General features: G+C 45.2%; 1 protein-coding gene across 12 annotated transcripts in view; it reads left to right on the forward strand.

Moving 5' to 3' along the window:
• Positions 1-19,287, forward strand: part of PAM (peptidylglycine alpha-amidating monooxygenase) — a 180,813-nt gene that overhangs the window by 76,239 nt on the left and 85,287 nt on the right. For 11 of the 12 annotated variants that reach the window (XM_029074123.1, XM_029074128.1, XM_029074129.1 and 8 more), the window contains exons 2-3: positions 12,159-12,699; positions 13,694-13,814. In XM_029074123.1, coding sequence (XP_028929956.1) covers positions 12,602-12,699; positions 13,694-13,814 — 219 coding nt within the window. In that variant the 5' untranslated portion in view covers positions 12,159-12,601. Of the gene's footprint in view, positions 1-11,921; positions 12,068-12,158; positions 12,700-13,693; positions 13,815-19,287 lie in introns of those variants that run through there. The other variant, XM_029074125.2, reaches the window with a different exon arrangement.

Raw genomic sequence — 19,287 nt, forward strand, 5'->3', positions numbered from 1 at the left:
CTCTTTATAGAACTGGGTGTAGTATCGGTCAATCAGTGGTATTTACTGAGCACTTTCTGATTAGAAAGTAGGGCACTAAATTGTTTGAGGGGACAACAGAAGTAAAACATATATTGCCTGCCTTCAAAGAGCTTACAATCTAATATCCTGGTCCTAGGTTATCTCTGCTCAAACGTTTCCATGATTCACCTTGGGAATTATTTTCCCCTAATTGTTTCCAGAACTGGTTCTGGTATTATCCTTGGATGTACATGTCTGAGATGAGTTTGTTGTTGAATTTAGGACTTTTTTTGTCTACCTTGTTTCTGACCGTTGCCTTTCTCCATTGGCAACTTTCCATGACACCAGAATAGTCTGTTTAAGGCTTGCATTTTCCCTTTATCTTTCCTTAAAAACTCTCCTTTATTTCTCTCTCTTTAGCACACTTACTTTTTAAAGACCCGTGGTTGCATTTTTCAATACATTTTATTTCTGAGGTTTTCTAATCTTCAGGAATGTGCAGTTCCAAAAAAAGAGATATATTGATCCCTTAGTCAATATTGCTGTTCTTATTAAAGGCTTTTTGTATTTTTTTTGCAAGAGGTCTATGAATAATGTAGCTCTTACGTGATTTTCTCCTGGGTATAGTCAAACATAAATATTGATAGACTACCCACTGGTAATATTTTGCACTTAAATAACACTTTTCATCTACCAAGTGCTTTAGAAATTCTTCCGTGAGTATGTAAGCAATCACTGCTTTGGCCTTCGACCAAAGTCCGCTGTGAAGAATCCTTGCCTCTTATTTAAATATGAAATCTTTCTCTACTCCCTTTGCCCAAATCCTAACTTCTTTCAGAACAGTATCACATGTTATTCCCCCCACCACTGATGATTACTGTTATCGGTCTTTTAACTTACTTAAGTCATGCTTCTCGCAAGCTTGGGGTTATGGAATTCTATCCCTCTTGTTATACTATTGACAATCACTATTTTATCATCGTCTGCAAATGACTGGAAATTCATTTCCATTTGAGTTGCTACTCCTGATTTGTGTGAGACCTTTCAGTGACCTGGCTAGAACTGTCATTCTTTCTACATTCTAAATGACAGCATATTCATTGTTGGTCATGATGCCTCTGGTTAGTAACGATGTTGCTGCTATTCCTCATCCTCTGAGTTTACTGAGTGGCTGCCTTTTTTAAAAAAATGGTATTTGTTAAGCATTTTCTATATACCAGGCATTTTACTAAGTGCTGGGGTAGATCCAAGTTAATCAGGTTGGATACAGTCCATGTCCCGAATAAGGCTCACAGTCCATTTTACAGATGCGGGAGCTGAGGCACAGAGAAGTGAAGTGACTTGCCCAAGGTCACATAGCCAAGATTAGAACTCTTCTAGACAGTAAGCTCCTTGTGGGCAGGGAATGTTTATTGTTGTACTCTCCCAAACGCTTAGTAGAGTGCTCCGCACACGGGAAGCGCTCAATAAATATGACTGAATGAATGGCCCGTGCTCTATCCACTGGGCCACGCAGGTTCCCACACTGCCTGTAACCCTAGGGGCTGCTGGGTTTCTATCCACTTCCCTCCTAGGCCACCGATTAGCAGCTTTCAATTGAAGACGTGCAAGTCCCGAAGAACTCTTCACCAAGTACAAGAGGTGGGCAATTGATAAGTGTTCTGCAGAGTGCTTTTGGATGGTGGCCACAGATGAAATTAATAATTATGGTATTTGTTAAGCATTTACTGTGTGCCAGGCACTGTACTAAGTGTCAGGGTGGGTACAAGGAAATCAGGTTGGACACAGTCCGTGTCCCACATGGGGCTCGCAGTCTTAGTCCCCATTTTACAGATGAGGTAACCGAAAAGTGAAGAGATTTGCCCAAGGTCACACAGCAGACAAGTGATGGAGTCAGGATTAGAACCCATGTCCTTCTGACTCCCACGCCATTGCTGGGTCCACTACAAAATTAATGTTTGAGCATCAGATGCTGTGCCTTTGAGGAGTCCCTTAGAAATGGGAGGACAGTGACAAACTCCACTTGAGGCCAGCTCCTTTTAGAGTTTCTTGCTTTGGGATGGATATGGACTGAAAATAACAATAATAATAATAATTGTGAAATCTGTTAAGCGCTTACTATCTGCCAGGCACTGTAGTAACCACTGGGGTAGATACAAGGTAATTGGTTGGACACAGTCCCTATCCTACATTGGGCTCACAGTCTTAATCCCCATTTTACAGATGAGTTAACTGAGCCGCAGAGAAGTTAAGTGACTTGCCCAAGGTCACACAGCAGACATGTGGCAGAGCTTGGATGAGAACCCAGATCCTTCTGACTCCCAGGCCTGTGTTCTATCCACTAGGATAATAATAAAAATAATAACTGTGGTATTTGCTAAGCACTTATTATATTCCAAACAGTGTATGTACTAAGCACACTAAGCACTGAGGTGGATACAGGATGATCAGGCACCATATGGGGCTCACAACTTAAGCAGGAGGGATGATAGGTATTGAATCCCTATTTTGCAGATGAGGAAACTGAGGAACAGAGAAGTTTAGTCATTTATCCAAGGTAACACAGCAGGTGTGTGGTTCTGTTCTTTATATTGATGCCTGTTTACTCGTATTCATGTCTGTCTCCCCGGCTTTAGACTGCGAGCTGTGGACAGGGATTGTCTCTCCTCATGTTGTATTGTACTTTCCCAAGGGCTTAGTACAGTGCTCTGCACATGGTAAGCGCTCAATAAATACAATTAAATGAATGAGTAAATGAATGTGGGAGCCAGGATTAGAATCCAGGTCCTCTGATTCCCAGCCCCAGGCTCTTTCCACTAGTCCATGCTGCGGGAAAGAGACAAAGAAATAAAGGGAAAGGTGGCCATCTTGTGCCTGCCTACTCAATCAGCCATATTTATTGATCACTTACCTTGTGCAGAGCTATCCTAAGCACTTAGGAGAGTACAATGCATCAGAATTGGTTAGACACATTTTAGGGCTATATTTTTAATGGCAAGAGAAGCAGTGTGCCCCACTGGCTAAAGCACGGGCCTGGGAGTCAGAAGGGCTTGGGTTCCAATCCCGACTCTGCCACCTGTCTGCTGTGTGACCTTGGGGAAGTCACTTAACTTCTCTGGGCTTCAGTTGCCTCATCTATTAAATGGGACTGTGAGCCCCGTGTGGGACTTGGACTGGGTCCAACCTGACCAGCTTGTATCCACCCCAGAGTTTAGTGCAGTGCTTGGCACATGAGAAGCGCTTAAATAGCCAAAAAAACCCCAAAACGAGATTGAAGACAAATAAAACATACTGGACATGGTCAGAGCTTGAATTGGTACTGTCCAGTTAGCTAAGCAACGCTGGCCTTCCCCCCTCTCCCTCTTTCCCTCGGTAAGCGCTCCGGGAAGTTGGGAGAGTAGCCAAGTGAAGCCTCAGCGAGGAAGTGAAAACTAGGAAAGGAAAAAACGGATGCTGTGTTCAATTGCCTCCTTCCCGTGCAGGCATCGGTTTGAGACATAATGATGAATATCCAGGAGCGATCGGTTTAATAGCTCTCTAATCACCTCAATATTTGTCAGCAGCTGTTGATTTGTGCAACATCATCAAAGACTTTAAGGCCTGGATGAGCCGTTTGATCCTTTATGAGAGAAGCAGGTAATGAAGAGAGGAATTGAAAATTCAAGCGGAATTTAGAGATTTGGATGAAAGGAAGCAATTACTTACTGTAACGAGAAATTCATCTGGATGCTCATCACCTCTGAGTAGTAGGGGCCTCGTTTCAAAGCAAATTAGGAGCGTTTCAAGTTCTTCGTCTTCACCTGACAAAGGTGAACGTTAGCAGTTGGAGTTTCCTAGAGTAGATGGCGGAAGAACCATCTCTAAACACTTCTTTTGTTGAATCACTGTCCTATGGGAGCGTCTGACACCTGCTGAGAGAGTGGATATTTGCTGGGTCCCCTTGCCTGATTGGCCAGGATGGTGCAAAATGAGCAGGATGCTATTCTAATTTTTTTTTAAAAAGGTGCTTTTCACCAGTGTGGGCCCTTGAACGGTTTGGATTTCGCCGTTCATCTATCCAGAACTGACCTTTGGTCCTCCGGACATTGAGATGTTTTTCGTGCACGACAAGTGGTAGAAGGGCAACAAGGACTGAGGCCTCTTCCACACTGGGGATGTGTCAAGTCGGGCTTGGTTGTCACTCGGCGTCGGCAGTCTGCAGTGCCGAGCGCCACTGCGATGCTGCCTCTTGCTCTCGGCATCTTCCCCAGACTCCTGCTCAGATGAGCTTCTTTTTCCTCCCTCCTTTCTCCTTCCCACCTCCCTCTCCCATCCTTCCTGCTCTGACTGCCACTGTTCCCCCCGGCGAGTCCTCAGCCTTGCAGCGGCTTCTGAGGTTGAGCTTCTCTGGGTCTTTAAAATGTTGGCTCTGCCCTCTCTATAGATGCCTCATTCTGTTCTCCAAATACAGCTGCTTGGGTGTCTTCTTGCCCTTGTCTATTCTTCCCATATATACCTCCCTGTGAAGTTGGGATTTTTGTTGAACATTTCCCCATTGCCTATGAGCTGCCTCCATTCCAGGATCCAAACACTAAAATCCCCGACAGATCAGTCATCCTGGCTAGGATTCATTCAGTCGATCGTATTTATTCGTCACTTACTGTGTGCAGAGCACTGTACTAAGCACTTGGAACGTACAATTCGGCAACAAATAGAGACAATCCCTACCCAACAGCGGGTTCACAGTCTGGGCCTAATGGAAAGGCCACAGAGCTGGAAGTCAGAAGTTCTAGGTTCTAATCCTGGCCCCGCCATTTGCCTGCTGTTTGACCTTGGGTAAGTCACTTCACTTTTCAGTGCCTCAGTTTCCTCGTTACCCGTTCTCCCTCCTACCTAGGCTGTGAGCTCCATGTGGGACAGGTACCGTGTCTGACCAAATTATCTCATATTTACCCCAGCGCTTAGTAGAGAACACATTGAAAGTGCTTAACATACCACAGTCATCATTACTATGATTACTATTTTTATCTTTACAAATAATGACATTGGCTTGTGAAAGCTTGGATTGTATCAAGCGACGATCAGTGCAACATCCAGCATCATACGTAGCAGCGGTTATTTGAGCATCCTTCAGGATTTGCTCTCAGAGATATATAATTAATAAAGTGCCAATGGATGAATCTGGGACGCACCCAAGATGCCTTTCTCCTATGTGAGGAATGTAATAAGACTAGAAGTCAGGAGACCCGGATTTGAGTATCAGCTCGGCCACTGCCTACCGTATGACCTTGTACAACCAGTTAGTGGTATTTATTGAAAGCTTACTGTGTGCACAGCACTGTATTAAAACTTTGGGACAGTATAACACAACAGAGTTGGTAGATATGATCCATGGCCTCAAGGAACAAAAAATCTAGAGCCATTTAATATCTCTGGGTTTCCTCATCACTGCAAGGGGTATCAGAGAGATCGTGAGCTCCACAGGGAAAAGGGACTGTGTCAGATCTCATAATCTTATTCCTACCCCAGCCCCTAGTGCACCATAAGCACTTAATAAATGCCCTACAAGAAGCACTTTGGTTTTTTACAAGCAGATTTGGGGCACATTCACTGAGGTGCAGTAAGCCATCGGTGTTCGCTTACCAATTTCATCGGTTGGCCGATGATTTTCTCCACGTTTCAGAATTGCTGGGCACACCAGCGCTGAAATCTTCCATGAGAATCAGCTTTTCAGACTTTGGTACCGTTGTCGATTCACTCCGGATCCTTTAGAAACTTCCTTTATCCCCATTGTTGTCCGTCTTAGCGGGGGCCCGTGGCCAGATGATTGTGGAAGAGCACTTCTGTTTTAGAGGTCAGCAAAAGGTCAGTGGATGCTCATTAATGCTTCTGGGTAGATTAGGGAGGAATGAATCCAGCGATTGTCTGCAAAGCCCCACATCTGGGAACCTTCATTCCGAAGAGAAAGGCCTCTGCAGAAAAGAATATCTACTCCCTATTTTTGTGGGCTGCCCTTCATCAGGAAGTCTTGTTTCACTCAATCCTACTAGCCCGTCTCTGGATCTGGCTGGCTCATCTGCAGTAAATGCCATTGTTCTGTTTTCATGGGTTCTAATTCTGGCTCCGCCACTTGTTTGCTGTGTAACCTTTGGCAAGTCACTTGACTTCTCTGTGCCTCAGTTACCTCACCTGTTAAATGGGGATTGAGACTGTGAGCCCCACTGTGGGACAGGGACTGTGTCCAACCCGACTTGCTTGAATCCACACTCAGCACTTAGCACAGTGCGTGGCACATAGTAAACGCTAAACAAATGCCACTATTACTATTATTATTATTATGATCCCCTAGAATCTTGATGTTCCTGTGCACGGTTGTTGTTTCTTTTGTGTTTGGTAGATTTGGTTTTTTTTCCCACCCTGGTTAAGCTCTCTGGTGAATGCATTTGGGTTTAGTTTAGGGAGTCAATTAGGTGGTGTCGGGGAGAAGGTTTTTATCCTTCTCCTTATTCATGGGAAGCAGTGCCTTCTTGAGCCAAAAGACTCTCTCGACCCTGAAAATGCTTCCAGGGTTGACAGAACCTTTGCAGAAGGCAAATCCTGCCTGAGAATCCCTTCAGTGAACCAACCTAACAGTCACTTGATAATCCTCATCAATCACTGCCGAGCCCTGGAAAGGCAACAAACAACTTCACCAGGCACAGACACGGAAAATAGCAGAAAAAGGAGTAGCTGCCTAGTGGATAGGGCACGGGCCTGGGAGTCAGAAAGACCTGGGTTCTAATCCTAACTCTGTCATCTGTCTGCTGTGTGACTTTGGACAAGTCACTTCACTTCTCTTACCTCAGTTGCGTCATCTGTAAAATGGGGATTAAGACTTTGAGTCCCATGTGGGACAGGGACTGTGTCCAACCTGATTAGCTTGTATCTACCCCAAGACTTAGAACAATGCTTGACACATAATAAGCACTTAAGAAATACCATCATCATCCTCATCATGAGTGAGTACGCATTAGAAATCAAATGTAATTTGTAATCATTCCTTCCTCTCCTGGGCAGCTCCTCAGTCTCTGGAGGACTCAAAATGCAGCTACCCAAGTCAAGCCGAAAGCAGAGTTCTGGTTTATCTTAAAGGGAGGTATGCAAACATCGCGTTCGGATTCATGTACTGTGAAGCAACATTAGTATCGGTCAAAGCCGAGAAATTTAATTAAGAATAAATGTCTCTCCTGTTTTCCCCATGGAAGTATTTACAGGACAGGAGGATCTGATGAGTAATGGGCACATTCAGAGAGCGTCTGGGCCTGATTGTGTCCACTGGAAAAAAATCAAGCGAGCTGCTGTTGGCGAGCTCTTATCAGGGGGCTGGGAGAGCGTGCTGTGATTTCCACCTCCTCCCAGGCTGTAGGCAGGATTGTGTCTTAACCACCCAGACAAATGGCTTGTTGTTTGCCTCATCTCCAAGTCTGCAGGAAGAAAATCATTTCTCCGCCTCCCCTCATCATTCAGGGGTGGATTAGCCATTTGGAGAATTATCCAGAGTCCTTGCCCAATTTTCTTCTTCCTCCCTCTGCTCATTCTTTGGCTGCTTCACTGCTCCTCCGCGAAAGGAGAGGACAGGTTGGGAGGGGACCGAAAGTTCAATCTATCCACTTTGCTGCCTGTGACCTTCCTGCTTTCCACTCTGGAGAACCTTTGTATCGGGAAGTAGACGGACTGGGCCCTGAAGCCTTGAAGCATGGTGTCGGGAAGCAGGGGGAAATCTCCAAATTCAGAGGAGTGTGAGTTTCACCAGCACATCCAAATTCTCAGTCCAATCCGTTTACCAAGTATCCGTCACCTGAGCATATAATTAATGACCGGGTCAGTGAGGAGGGAGCAGAATGAGTTCATTGCGGGTGCGGGCAGAAACAAGGATAGTAATATCCCATACCTCAGAGGCTCCAAGGTGGAAAATGAGCAGAAACAGTAGCGGGATGGTGATTTCCCTGAGGTCTCTGGAACATGGCCTTGAGCAGCAAATTTTTCAGATAAAAGATTGACAGTTCCAAGTCCAGATAGCTATTTGAAGAGTTCCGAGTCAAGCCCAGCCGGATTTCAGAGGGCTCTGCAGTAGCTGCTCAGCAGTTCTTTTGCTTGCTTTTTGGTCCTAGGAATATGGTCACGTCCAGTCCAGTGAGGCTGCAGCTGAAATCGGCAGCATCAAGGAGACCCAGCCCCTCTAGTGTCCTGACTGATATCTCCTCCGGGTAGCATGGCTCAGTGTACTAAGCGCTGGGGTAGATACGGGATAATCAGGTTAGACATAGTCCACGTCCAACAGGGGACTCACAGTCTCAATCCCCATTTTACAGATGAGGGAACAGGCCCAGGGAGGTGAAGTGACTTGCCCAAGGTCACGCAGCAGACAAATGGCAGAGTTGGGATTAGAACCCGTGACCTCCTGACTCCCAGGCCTGTGCTGTATCCACTAGGCCGTGCTGCTTCTGAAAACTCCACTGAGAACTCCTCCGAGTGCTAGCCTCCCCCGTTTCCTCCCCCACCCCCAGCCTTTGCCTCAGAAAGGGAAGAGAGATGGGAGGGAAGGAGCTAAAAGGTCAGCGGGTCACCGTGCTATCGGGTCAAAAGGCTTGGTTGGGGTAGAGGAAGCTGAAACAAAACAAAGCTTAGGTTTAAGGCTTTTCTCCTGGGACATTTCATTTATCCTTGTGATTTGTAGAGCTATATTTTCTGTTTGGGGGGAAAGGGAATCCTTAAGTATCATATGGATTGATGTAACAGTTAAGTCTCTATTGATCCAGCTCTTTCAGGCGAAACAATCACACTTCCTTTCACTTTTTCTCACAGGTCTTGTTTCTCAAATACCTGTTCTTCCATTGCCTTTATGGTGGCCTGCGATAGCACTCAAAAAAAAAAAAGGAACTTCGATGGTGTGGGCAGGGAATGTGCCTCTGATATTGTTTTGCTGTACTCACCCAGCGCTCTGCACACAGTAAAGCGCTCAATAAATACGATGGATTGATTGATTGATTGAGGTACATGGTGTCACATAACCTATATCAGCATGCAGCATAACACGATGATGTCAAGTGGCTGCTATTTTGCGGAAATCCACCCAAAATGGCCCTATTCTGGAACATTTCTTTGAGGTACTTTGGATTCTACCAATTGCCTCGGAGTCTTTGTCTTCCTCACCAGGTTCCTGTGAAGTCCTGGTCAGCCTGGACATCGGGGCTCTCCCCCTACCATGATGAATCCTAAAACTTCAGAGCGTGGCTCAGTGGAAAGAGCCCGGGCTTTGGAGTCAGAGGTCATATTCATGAGTTCGAATCCCAGCTCTGCCACTTATCAGCTGTGTGACTGTGGGCATGTCACTTCACTTCTCTGTGCCTCAGTTCCCTCGTCTGTAAAACGGGGATGAAGACTGTGAGCCCCACGTGGGACAACCTGATTCCCCTCTGTCTACCCCAGCGCTTAGAACAGTGCTCTGCACATAGTAAGCGCTTAACAAATACCAACATTATTAACTTCTCAGTAATGGATAGACTTCTCTGACCAGAGCTGGGCAGATGGAGAATAATTGTTTAGTTTCTGGGGAACATCTTCTACTTGATCCTCCTAAACATTTCCTTCTCAAAGGGAGCATGCGAGCTCAAGAGAGGGGCATGCCAGGGGATCTTGACATAAATGAATTATTGAAATGTACCAAAGTAGGGCTGTAGCAAGTGCTTAAAGTGCAAAAATTCAAGTGCAGAGGACATGCAGAAGGGAGAGGGAGTAAGGGAAAAGGGGGTTTAATTGGTCAAGGCCTCTTGGAGGAGATGTAATTTTAATAAGGCTTTGAAGGTGGGGAGAGTGGTGGTCCATCCTATATGGAGGGGGAAAAAGTTTCATCAGAAGGAGGACGTGGACAAGGGGTCATCGGCGAGCTAGACGCCACTGAGGTACAGTTGTAGGTTGGTATTAGAGGAGCGCAGTGTGCGGGCTGGCTTGTACTAGGAGATCAGTGAGGTAAGGTAGGAGGGGGCAGGCCGATTGAGTGTTTTAATGCCACTGCTAAGGAGTTTCTTTTAATGTAGAGGTAGCAGACGAGAGGCAGAGTTGGGATTAGAACCCATGACCTTCTGACACCCAGGCCTGTGCTGTATCCACTAGGCCATGCTGCTTCTGAAAACTCCACCGAGAACTCCTCTGGCTGCTAGCCTCCCCGCATTTCCTCCACCACCGGATGTTCATGAGGAATGGGGAGATGTGGACTGAACTTTTTTGGGAAAAATGATCCAGAAAGTAGAGTGAAGTGTGGACTCGAGTGGGGAGAGAGAGAAGGCACAGTAGCTCGAGACTCCCAAGAATCTGCCAGAGGCCTTGGGATCATTTGCCCCTCAGAGGGCAAGAAAGGAAAGAAGGAATATGACTTTCCAGAACTACTCTAACCCTGATGTCTGTCTACCCCGTAGACTGTAAGCTCCTTGTGGGCAGGGAATGTGCCTTCCAACTCTGTTGTATTGTACTTTCCCAAGTGCTTAGTACAGTGCTCTGCATACAGTAAGCGCTCAATAAATACCATTGATTGACTATTACTATTATCATCATCATCATAAGGGAAACTCAGGGTTGTGCTTGGACAGATGGATGTTTCTGTTTCTCCCACAGCTTCTCCTCAGCACTCCTTCTTCCCCCTACTCTAGCCTCAGGAAAGTCTTTTTATAAGCTTAATATTGAAGCTGGATGCCGGGAAAATTCTGGGAACCTCGGAAAGCGAACTAGAACCAACCGATCAACTCTCTGGCCACGTGTGCTGTTTTAATATGATGTTGCTCCCTTTGTATATAACTGCAGCTTCAAATTCTGGAAATGTCTCGAGGGTCCAGTGAGAGTCGAGCCCTGAGTTTAGTCGACGGCTGTTTATTCCGTATAAGCTCTACCTCATCTCCGGACCTCTTCCGTGAGAAATAGTTGAGTTGTCCGTCTTTCGTACTCCTCACTGATAAAGGCCGTGGTTTTGATCCATTCAGTTTCTTCAGCCTATCCCACGGAAGGGAGCGAATTGTGACGAGAACCCTATTTAGCAAGCAATAATATTTAGAAAATATTATTGAAGTATACTTCGGGTGGTTTATGTTGGTTTGTGAATTTTCTTGGGATATTTTTCTGTAATTAAGGAAGAGGATTGGAGACCACGTTGGGTCAATCATCTCTTTTCTTTGGAGAAAATGAAGATAAGATATTAAGAACGATGCATGTTTCAACAGAGGTTCTTATTACAAAGTTCCAAATTGACCCTGAAATTCAGGGAAAGAGGAAAACAAACATCTTGAGACCAACTAAAACAGCAAATGGATTTTTAAGCTCAACACCACTGAATCACCATACAAAATGTGGAAATGCATTTGTCGTTTTAAATACTTCCATTTTATTTGCCTGGAGGCTAGGGCAGTTTGTCACCTAGTTAAAATCCGAGGCCAGCGGTAAGGCTTATTTCTGATCCTACTTAGTGTCCGTCACAAACGATTCTTTAAGAAATCTTTGGGGGAATTTCCGTGCTATTTTCTTATCTCCCACATGCTGAATGATGATTATTTTTAAGGGATGTTCGATTTCATTTGTAAATATAGTCATGGAAGTTCATTTTTTAGTAAAGAAAAATCGAGTATCATTTACTTGCGTTCCTTTCACCACAGTTCTAAGCCTACACTATTTTTCCCCATAGAGATGAAGCACAATTGTTTTTCCTGAGCATATTAGAAACGTGACTGCCTTTCCAGGGTTGCTTTTCCCTCTCTGCTGGCTATTATAGCCAAGTGCTTGTTCAATGCCTCCCAGCCCCCCCTCACTACTCCCCTTTCTCTTCCTTTCTATCTCTCCCTCCTAGTGGGAGACTTAGCTTTCTTTTATGGGAATAACTTACTTTACTTACACCCAGAAGAAGCCCGCCTGGCCCTTTTATTTATTTTCAGTCTTTGAGGGGAGAAACCAAGAAACTGTAGGAGGGTGCAGGCATGTGTCTTGGGGGGAGAGAGAGAAAGAGAGAGAGAGAGGGAGATCAACAGACGAGGAGCATTCTTCATGGGTTGGGCTTAAGCTTATGAAAGTACGAATGTATTAAAAAGCCTCAACAGGGATTTGTCGAGCACGAATGCTGTGGGGTGTTAGTCATCCATTATCCGCTTCTATTTCTGCAGGTTCTGAATGATGCCTGACGCTGGTCCGCGGGCTAGCCCTCACAGCCCCTGTCACTGTGGATCGAGAAAGAACAGGAAGGTCTAAGCGGCTCACCGGGGCCGAGTGCCATACAGGAGAGAGCGACCGAGCCGGCTGACGCTTCGGCTTTTCGGACGGGACGAAAGTAAAGTGCATCCTGAAAGAGCCGGAGGAGATTCTCCCAAGGGATTTTTGGAGCCACAAGCAGAGGCGACGAGGCAGCGCCGTCCACCTTCCTGATTTACTGTGCGTCACCTTCCCAGACAGTTGGGCTGTCAAACACGGTCGGCTGCCTGCCTGCAGAGCACCGGAACGATGAAGCAGTGAATTGATACCGTCGCTTCTGCCTAGTTCTAGTCAGGATCGCAGCCGAGAGAACGGCCCTGCCCTTTTTCTCTTCCCTTAATCGGGCTGGAGCAGCAGGATGGACATGGCTGGCCTCGTTAGTAGCCTGCTAATGCTGTTCTTCGTTAGTCAGAACGGCTGCCTGGCCTTCAGAAGCCCACTTTCTGTCTTTAAGAGGTGGGTTTGGCGGGGAGAGGGGGTTCGCATGCTCTCCGGAGGGGCGATTACTCTCGGTACCGAGGGGGTGTGGTGTTACAATGTTGTTCCACTGAAAGGTAATTTCCTGAAATGCCGTGCGGTTGCCGTAACTTCTGGCAAACTGTGCTCTTCTAAAGCTTGTGGAATGATCCCAGGATATTAAGTAGACTTCCTGCCTTTTGAAACGCCACTTAGAAGTTGCTGTTTCTCCTACTCGTCGCTTTCTCGGGGGAGATATTCCTTAAACTCTGTGACAGTCATATAAACTCAGTTACCCTGTGATTTACCTGATTTTGAAAAGTAAAATGTTGAGAGAGATTTGGGGCCGGGAGCGTGGGCCGGGAGGGCCACGGATTCTGTATGTTAGTAAGTCGTACAAGCTCACTGAGCTGTTTACAAAATCCTCATAATTAACTACCTCAAAACAGTAGTAATTCCCACACAAGGCTTTACCCGTTAAAATGTGCTTAGTAAACTGAGCAGTCTGCTTTGGGGCCGAAACATGGCTTTTGCCAAGGGTCTATGAATCACCGTTATAAAATCTTAAAATCTTCCACGACGTGGTTTCGGCACACAGGAAAGGAGCATTGGAATTTCTGTGACCAATCACACACTTCATCTCCATGGATTTAAATCTCAAAAGTTTGAGTCTTTTTACCGTGGCCTATTTATATTATAGAATGAAGGTTTGAATGTATCCATTTTCATCTTAAATCTTTTAAGTGGTTTGCTTTGATTTGCGCCTGTGAACCAGAAATACCCTTAGTTGGTTTGTTTTTTTCCCCAGAAGATTGCCAAGCATGTTTTTATATTATTACCTAGCTAAGACATTTTAAGGATTTCATCAAGCCGTAATCCCTGAGACTGGTCCTGATGGGCTTCTAAAGAGATTCCTGTGGTAAAAATTCTGCTTTGGTGATTGAACTAAAATTCCTTTGTATTTGAAAGAATTAAAACTTGATTTTGTTTTAAGGCATAAAGAAACCCCCAGGCCATTCTCCAATGACTGTCTCGGGTCACCCAGACCAGTCATTCCTCTGGATTCATCTGATTTTGCATTGGACATTCGAATGCCGGGAGTCACGCCTAAACAGGTGAGAGATTCGAGCTTACAGGATCCATTGGATCTGTATGTAATATCAGAAAGCATTAACTGGAGCGGTAGTCATTTAAAAAAAACCCCAAGTGGTGCACTTCATTTATTTCTCTGTGCAATCAAGCCCCTTCCAAGAGGGCCAGAAAAAGTCTGTTTAAATTCAGATAGGCTTAGAATGTTTCATTTTTCATTTGGCTGAGGTGGTTCTGTTTGCATTCATAAACAGGTGGTTCTGTTTGCATTAATAAACTGAACCTCGAAAGCTCCATTTTTGTGATTCTCAAAGGAACAATAGTGAGATGCAGCATGCATGAATTAAAGTAAGAAAAATGATTCTAATAAAGCCAAGTGATATCCACAGCTGCATCTCAGAGATTAGCTCATTTAAATATCCCTCCATTGCAGCTAATTAAGGGAAGGAAGAAGCCAACAGTCCCAGTGCAATATCCCCGGTTTTCCACAGTTCAGGAAACAGGTGGTCAGTTGTGAGTGTTTGCTGTAGGAGGCCCCTCTCTCTGCCCCGGATGCTGCCCAGGTTTATCGTGAGCTCAGGGGAGCAAAGCGTTGGGTTTTCAGGCTTGTGGGAAGCTCAGACCCACTTCTGTTTTATTCCTCTGGTGTTTCTTCCCCGACGGAGGCCAAGCAGCGGCGGGGTTTGTGTGCACGTTAGAGATCTTACTTTCCTTTGGAAGGGCTGCAGAGGCATGGGAAGGACAGGATGTTGTTGAGCTGCAGGAGCCGATGACTCATTGTTGCAGATAGCATTTCTTTAGTTCTGAGGAAATGAAAGGATTCCAGTTGTTGGCGGCTTGTCTCTTCAGACTTGTTCCTGAGGAGGTCCCGGGGGGACCCCGGACATCGGGGGTCACGGGGAAGGCTCTGTTTGAAGATGTCGATCCCCATGAAGAACTGCTCTGTTCAGTGTTGGTAATGCTCACGTCCACATCCTGGCCATGAAGTGATGACCATTTGATATTAGCTTCGGAAATCTTTATGCTAGGAAGATATGGCGGAAGATGAAATGGCATTGTCAGGGAGCGGGGGGAATAGCAGGTAAAACGGGAGAGTTTTGCCAGTTGTGCCATAGGCAAACAGGAATTAGCAGGAGGACCAGGCATGAGAGCAAACTTTATCCCTTGAGCTACAAGAACATGGAGTGAAAGCTCTTTTCAGGATTCAAATGAAGTTTTCCGTTGCGTATTAAAATTTCAGTTTATAAAATTAGTGCATAGGAAACATTGTACTTACAGCACTGAAAAAAATTCCTCATTCTCCTCTTGCCCTTTCCATTGCTCCCAGCCCATCCTCTCATCTACCCGCCCCTAACAATGTTCTTCTATATTTTATCTTGGTGTAAAATACAAAGAGCAATAACTACTGTCATGGACAGTTCACAGTTCCTATTTTTAAAGCCATACATTATTTCTGTAATTATGTAAGCAATTTTCTGAAAGGTTTTCCTGAAGCCATTCACCTCTTTTACCCAAGGAGTTGGAAAGTCCTTTGAAATTGACACCCAGATACCAAGGGTCCCAAGCTGAGTGATACAGCCCTGCTTTGGACCTAAAGCCTACGCTATTTTCCGTAATAATAATCGTGGCATTTGTTAAGTGCTTACCATACCCCGGCGCTGTTCTAAGCACTGGGGTCAATAGAAGATAATCAGATCAGACACAGTCCATGTCCCTCGTGGGGCTCAGAGTACAAGTAGGAGGGAAAGTCTTAGAGTTTTAGGATCATTAATGTACGCCGTGAGCTACAGTTTAATCGTTTCATAAATAATGGGTACTGTATATATTGTGTGTATTGTCTCCGACCTTCACATTCTCTTCCAGGATGAAAGGTTCCCCAGCATCACTAGCTTTGCCCCATATTTGTGATCCCCTCCCTGGTCCATCCTGTTTAAATGTACAAAAGTTCCTTTGGTTTCCTCTTCCAAATATCCTCCCCACTGTACTGCTCTCACTGCCTCTTTATCATTTCAGGACATAAAATCTCCCTTCTCTCAGCTCAAGAGCCATCCTTCTGTTCCCATCAGACTAGTTTGGTTGGCAACTTCTCTGTCACCGCTGCCCTGGCTCCCTCCCTCACTCTTTCCCTCCCTCCCTCCTCTCGCCCGCCTTCTATCTGATGTCCTTTCAGCTAGGAAGGATGTCAACTCGCCAATTCCAGAGCTAAAAAGAAGGATCCAAGCGCCCAGATAAAGGTCTCTGAGCTTTCGTTGGGGTAGAAATGGAGGGAGAAGCCCTAGGTTCCTATGAAGCAGCAGAGAGGCAGAACAAACGTGCAGTGATGGCATATGGCCTATTCATAATTCCTCATGGGACAACGATTCCCGCCCGAATTTGCCTGTAGGAATCCAGCAAAGCAGACCGCTGTGGTTGACCTGGACACAAAACACTGAAGGCCGTCCACAGATGGGCCACAGAAGCCCTGTCATCCCTGTGGGTAAATGTTTATAAATGAAGTAAATAAAGATCCCATTTATCTTTATTTCCTATCATCATTTCTCTCCCCGCACCCCTTCTCCTTCCTTCTTTCTACCATCCTCTGTGTCCACAATGAAAGGAACTGATCAATTGATCAGTCAATTGTACTAATTGAGTGCTTGATATACCGTACACTCCCAAGCGCTTAGTACGGTGTTCTGCACACAGCAAGCACCATACTACGTGCTTGGGAGTGTACGGCATATCAGAGTCGGTAGACAAGTTCTCTGACCACAATTTGCTCACGGTCTAGAAGGGAAGACAGATGTTAAAATAAATTATGGATGTGTACGGAAGTGCTTTGGGGTTGAGGGTGGGGTGAGTATCAAGTGCTTAAAGGGTACTGATCCAAGTGCAAAGGTGATGCAGAAGGGAGAGGGAGTAGGGAATGAGGACTTAGCCAGGGAACACTTCTTGGGGGATATGTGCTTTTAATAAGGATTGAAGTTGGGGAGAGTGATGGGAAGGGATATGAAGGGAAAGGGAGTTCCATGTCAGAGGCTGGCCATGGGCAAGAGGTCGGCGATCATCAGTAATGTTTATTGAGCATCTGCTCTGGACAGAGCACTGTACCGAGCAGTTAGAAGAGTGCAGTAGAACTTAGCAGTTAGCAGATGGATGGGAGATCCCGTCACTCTGGAACACTGTAGATGTGACTTGGCAGTTGCACGTAACACAGTGTGGATGCTCAGCAGCAATTAACAATCTGTCAGTGGTATGTGTTGAGTGCTTACTTTGTGCAGAGTACTGTACTGAGCGCTTGGGAGAGTACAATATAAAAGTTAACAGGCACATTCCCCCCCCCCCCCCACAATGAGCTTACAGTCTAGAGGGGGAAACAAATATTAATATAAGCACTTGGACGACTACACTACGATAGAATTGGTAGGCGCAATCCCTGTCCAGGAGGAGTTTAGACTACGCAGGGAGACAGGCATTAAAATAAATTCCAAGTAGGGGAAATAATAGAGGGCTGTGGGGCTGGGGTGATGTCACTGAAAAGACGTTACAGCTTTGTTAAACAACTTGATTTAGCCTTTGACATTTTCTGAGCTGGAGTTCCTAAATAAAAGACACAGAGAATAAAAGTTCTGAGACCATTAAGGTTAACTGATCCTTGATATTCATCTTGTTAATACTTGTTCTGTTTTTTTAAAAAACTAAATCGTTATTAATAAGCAGCATCCTTTATGGAGGGGACCTGGGACATGCGGAAATTGCTTCAGGAGCATTGAACGGAAAGATTCTGAAGATCAATAGGGCAGGAGACTCGGCTGAGCCGAGGTTGAGTAGAGGTGAATACTCTGATGTGGATGATTAAATTCCTTAATATAAGAAGTCTCCACGTGGAGACTTCCATGGAGTTATAATTGGGTGATTGAGAGCACCATCAAAAATGGAGAAACCCAGTCCTGCTGTAGTAAAAATGCTTTTGCCATTGTAACGAGGGTCTAAATAACCAGGACTTTGATGGTCCATTCCTCCAACTCCCAAATCCACAACCAAGATGGAGTCATGGGGGCAATTTATGTAAGTAGAGCATGAAGGTTTCAGTTGTCACATGTGACTGAAAGAACAAAAATCTCTTTACACTTCACAGAATAGCACTGGAAGCAACTTGGCGTAGAGGCAAGAGCACAGACCTGGGTTCCAATCCTACCTCTGCCACTATTTTTTTTAATGGTATTTATGAAGCCTTAATATGGGCCAAGCACTGCTCTAAGCATCGGAGTACATACAGGTTAATCAGGTTGAAGACAGGCAAGTGGCGGAGTCGGAATGAGAACCCAGAGCCTCTGGCTCCCAGGCCTGTGCTTTATCCACCAAGCAACCCTGTTCCTCTACTTGCCTGCTGTGTAACCTTGGGCAAATCACTTAATTTCTCTGAGCCTCAGTTTCCTCATCTGTAAAATGGGGATTCAGAACCCTTTGACCCTCCCTCTAAGACTTTGAGCCCCATATGGGGCAGGGATTGTGTCCTGGGGACAGGACAGGGACAGGGAACCGGCACTTATTACAGGGTGTGGCACATAGTAAGCGCTTAACAAATGCCACAATTTATTATTTATTATCATTATTATTATTATCAGAGCCATGGGCATTGAAGCCAAATTCCTAGCTTGATTAAACAAAAAGAAGAAGATATAGCTCTAGAAGAGTCTAGAAGTCCATACCAAACAAGTGAAATCCGTGCTTGTAGCTCACAAGATCTTTGGGGTAGAAATTCTCTCCTCACTCTCTTCCTCCCCTGTGCAGTTTCCTCTGCTTCACAGGGCAACAAAATGGTTCTTATTGGATTCTTTACTCATAGATGTGTTTGACCTTAGCTTGGCCATCTCTTGCCAAGACTTGCTTTGAGGACAGCAAATAGTAATTTCTCTCTGGGCAACTGTGCTTATCTAGTGCCTCTCTTGGAACTGTCTCAATAAATTGCCCCCGTGACTCCATCTTGGCTGTGAATTTGGGAGTCCAAGAAATGGACCATCTGTCTCAATCACGAAACAGTGAGTCAGTCAATCGCATTTATTGAGTATTTACCATTTGCAGAGCACTGTACTAAGCGCTTGAGAGAGTACATTATAACAATAAACAGGCAGATTCCCTGCCCACAATGAGTTTACAATATAGAGGGGGAGGTAGACATTAATATTAAAATAAATAAATATTTATTTATAAAATAAATAAAAAAAATGAAGCAGCACAAGAGAACTTACCTTTTATGAGAACTGCCACAATCAGTAGATAACTGACCGATCCAAAGAAAATAACCATCCCATCCAGGAACATCAGGAAGCTAAGGGATGATGAAGTCGGCGGTCATCCAGAAAGAAGGATGGCATTCAAGGCATGTTGGTTTGGCCTGAAACGATGCAACCAACCTCATGGCACTGAGTGAAACCAGGCTACTTTATGAGGGACAGATGTTAGGGTCACCTTCTGGAGAGGCCTTCTTTCTTCAAAGAGACTTCACTTAGCAGTTGA

The sequence above is a fragment of the Ornithorhynchus anatinus genome, chromosome 10 (genome assembly GCF_004115215.2).
Source record: "Ornithorhynchus anatinus isolate Pmale09 chromosome 10, mOrnAna1.pri.v4, whole genome shotgun sequence".
NCBI classification, from domain to species: Eukaryota; Metazoa; Chordata; class Mammalia; order Monotremata; family Ornithorhynchidae; genus Ornithorhynchus; species Ornithorhynchus anatinus.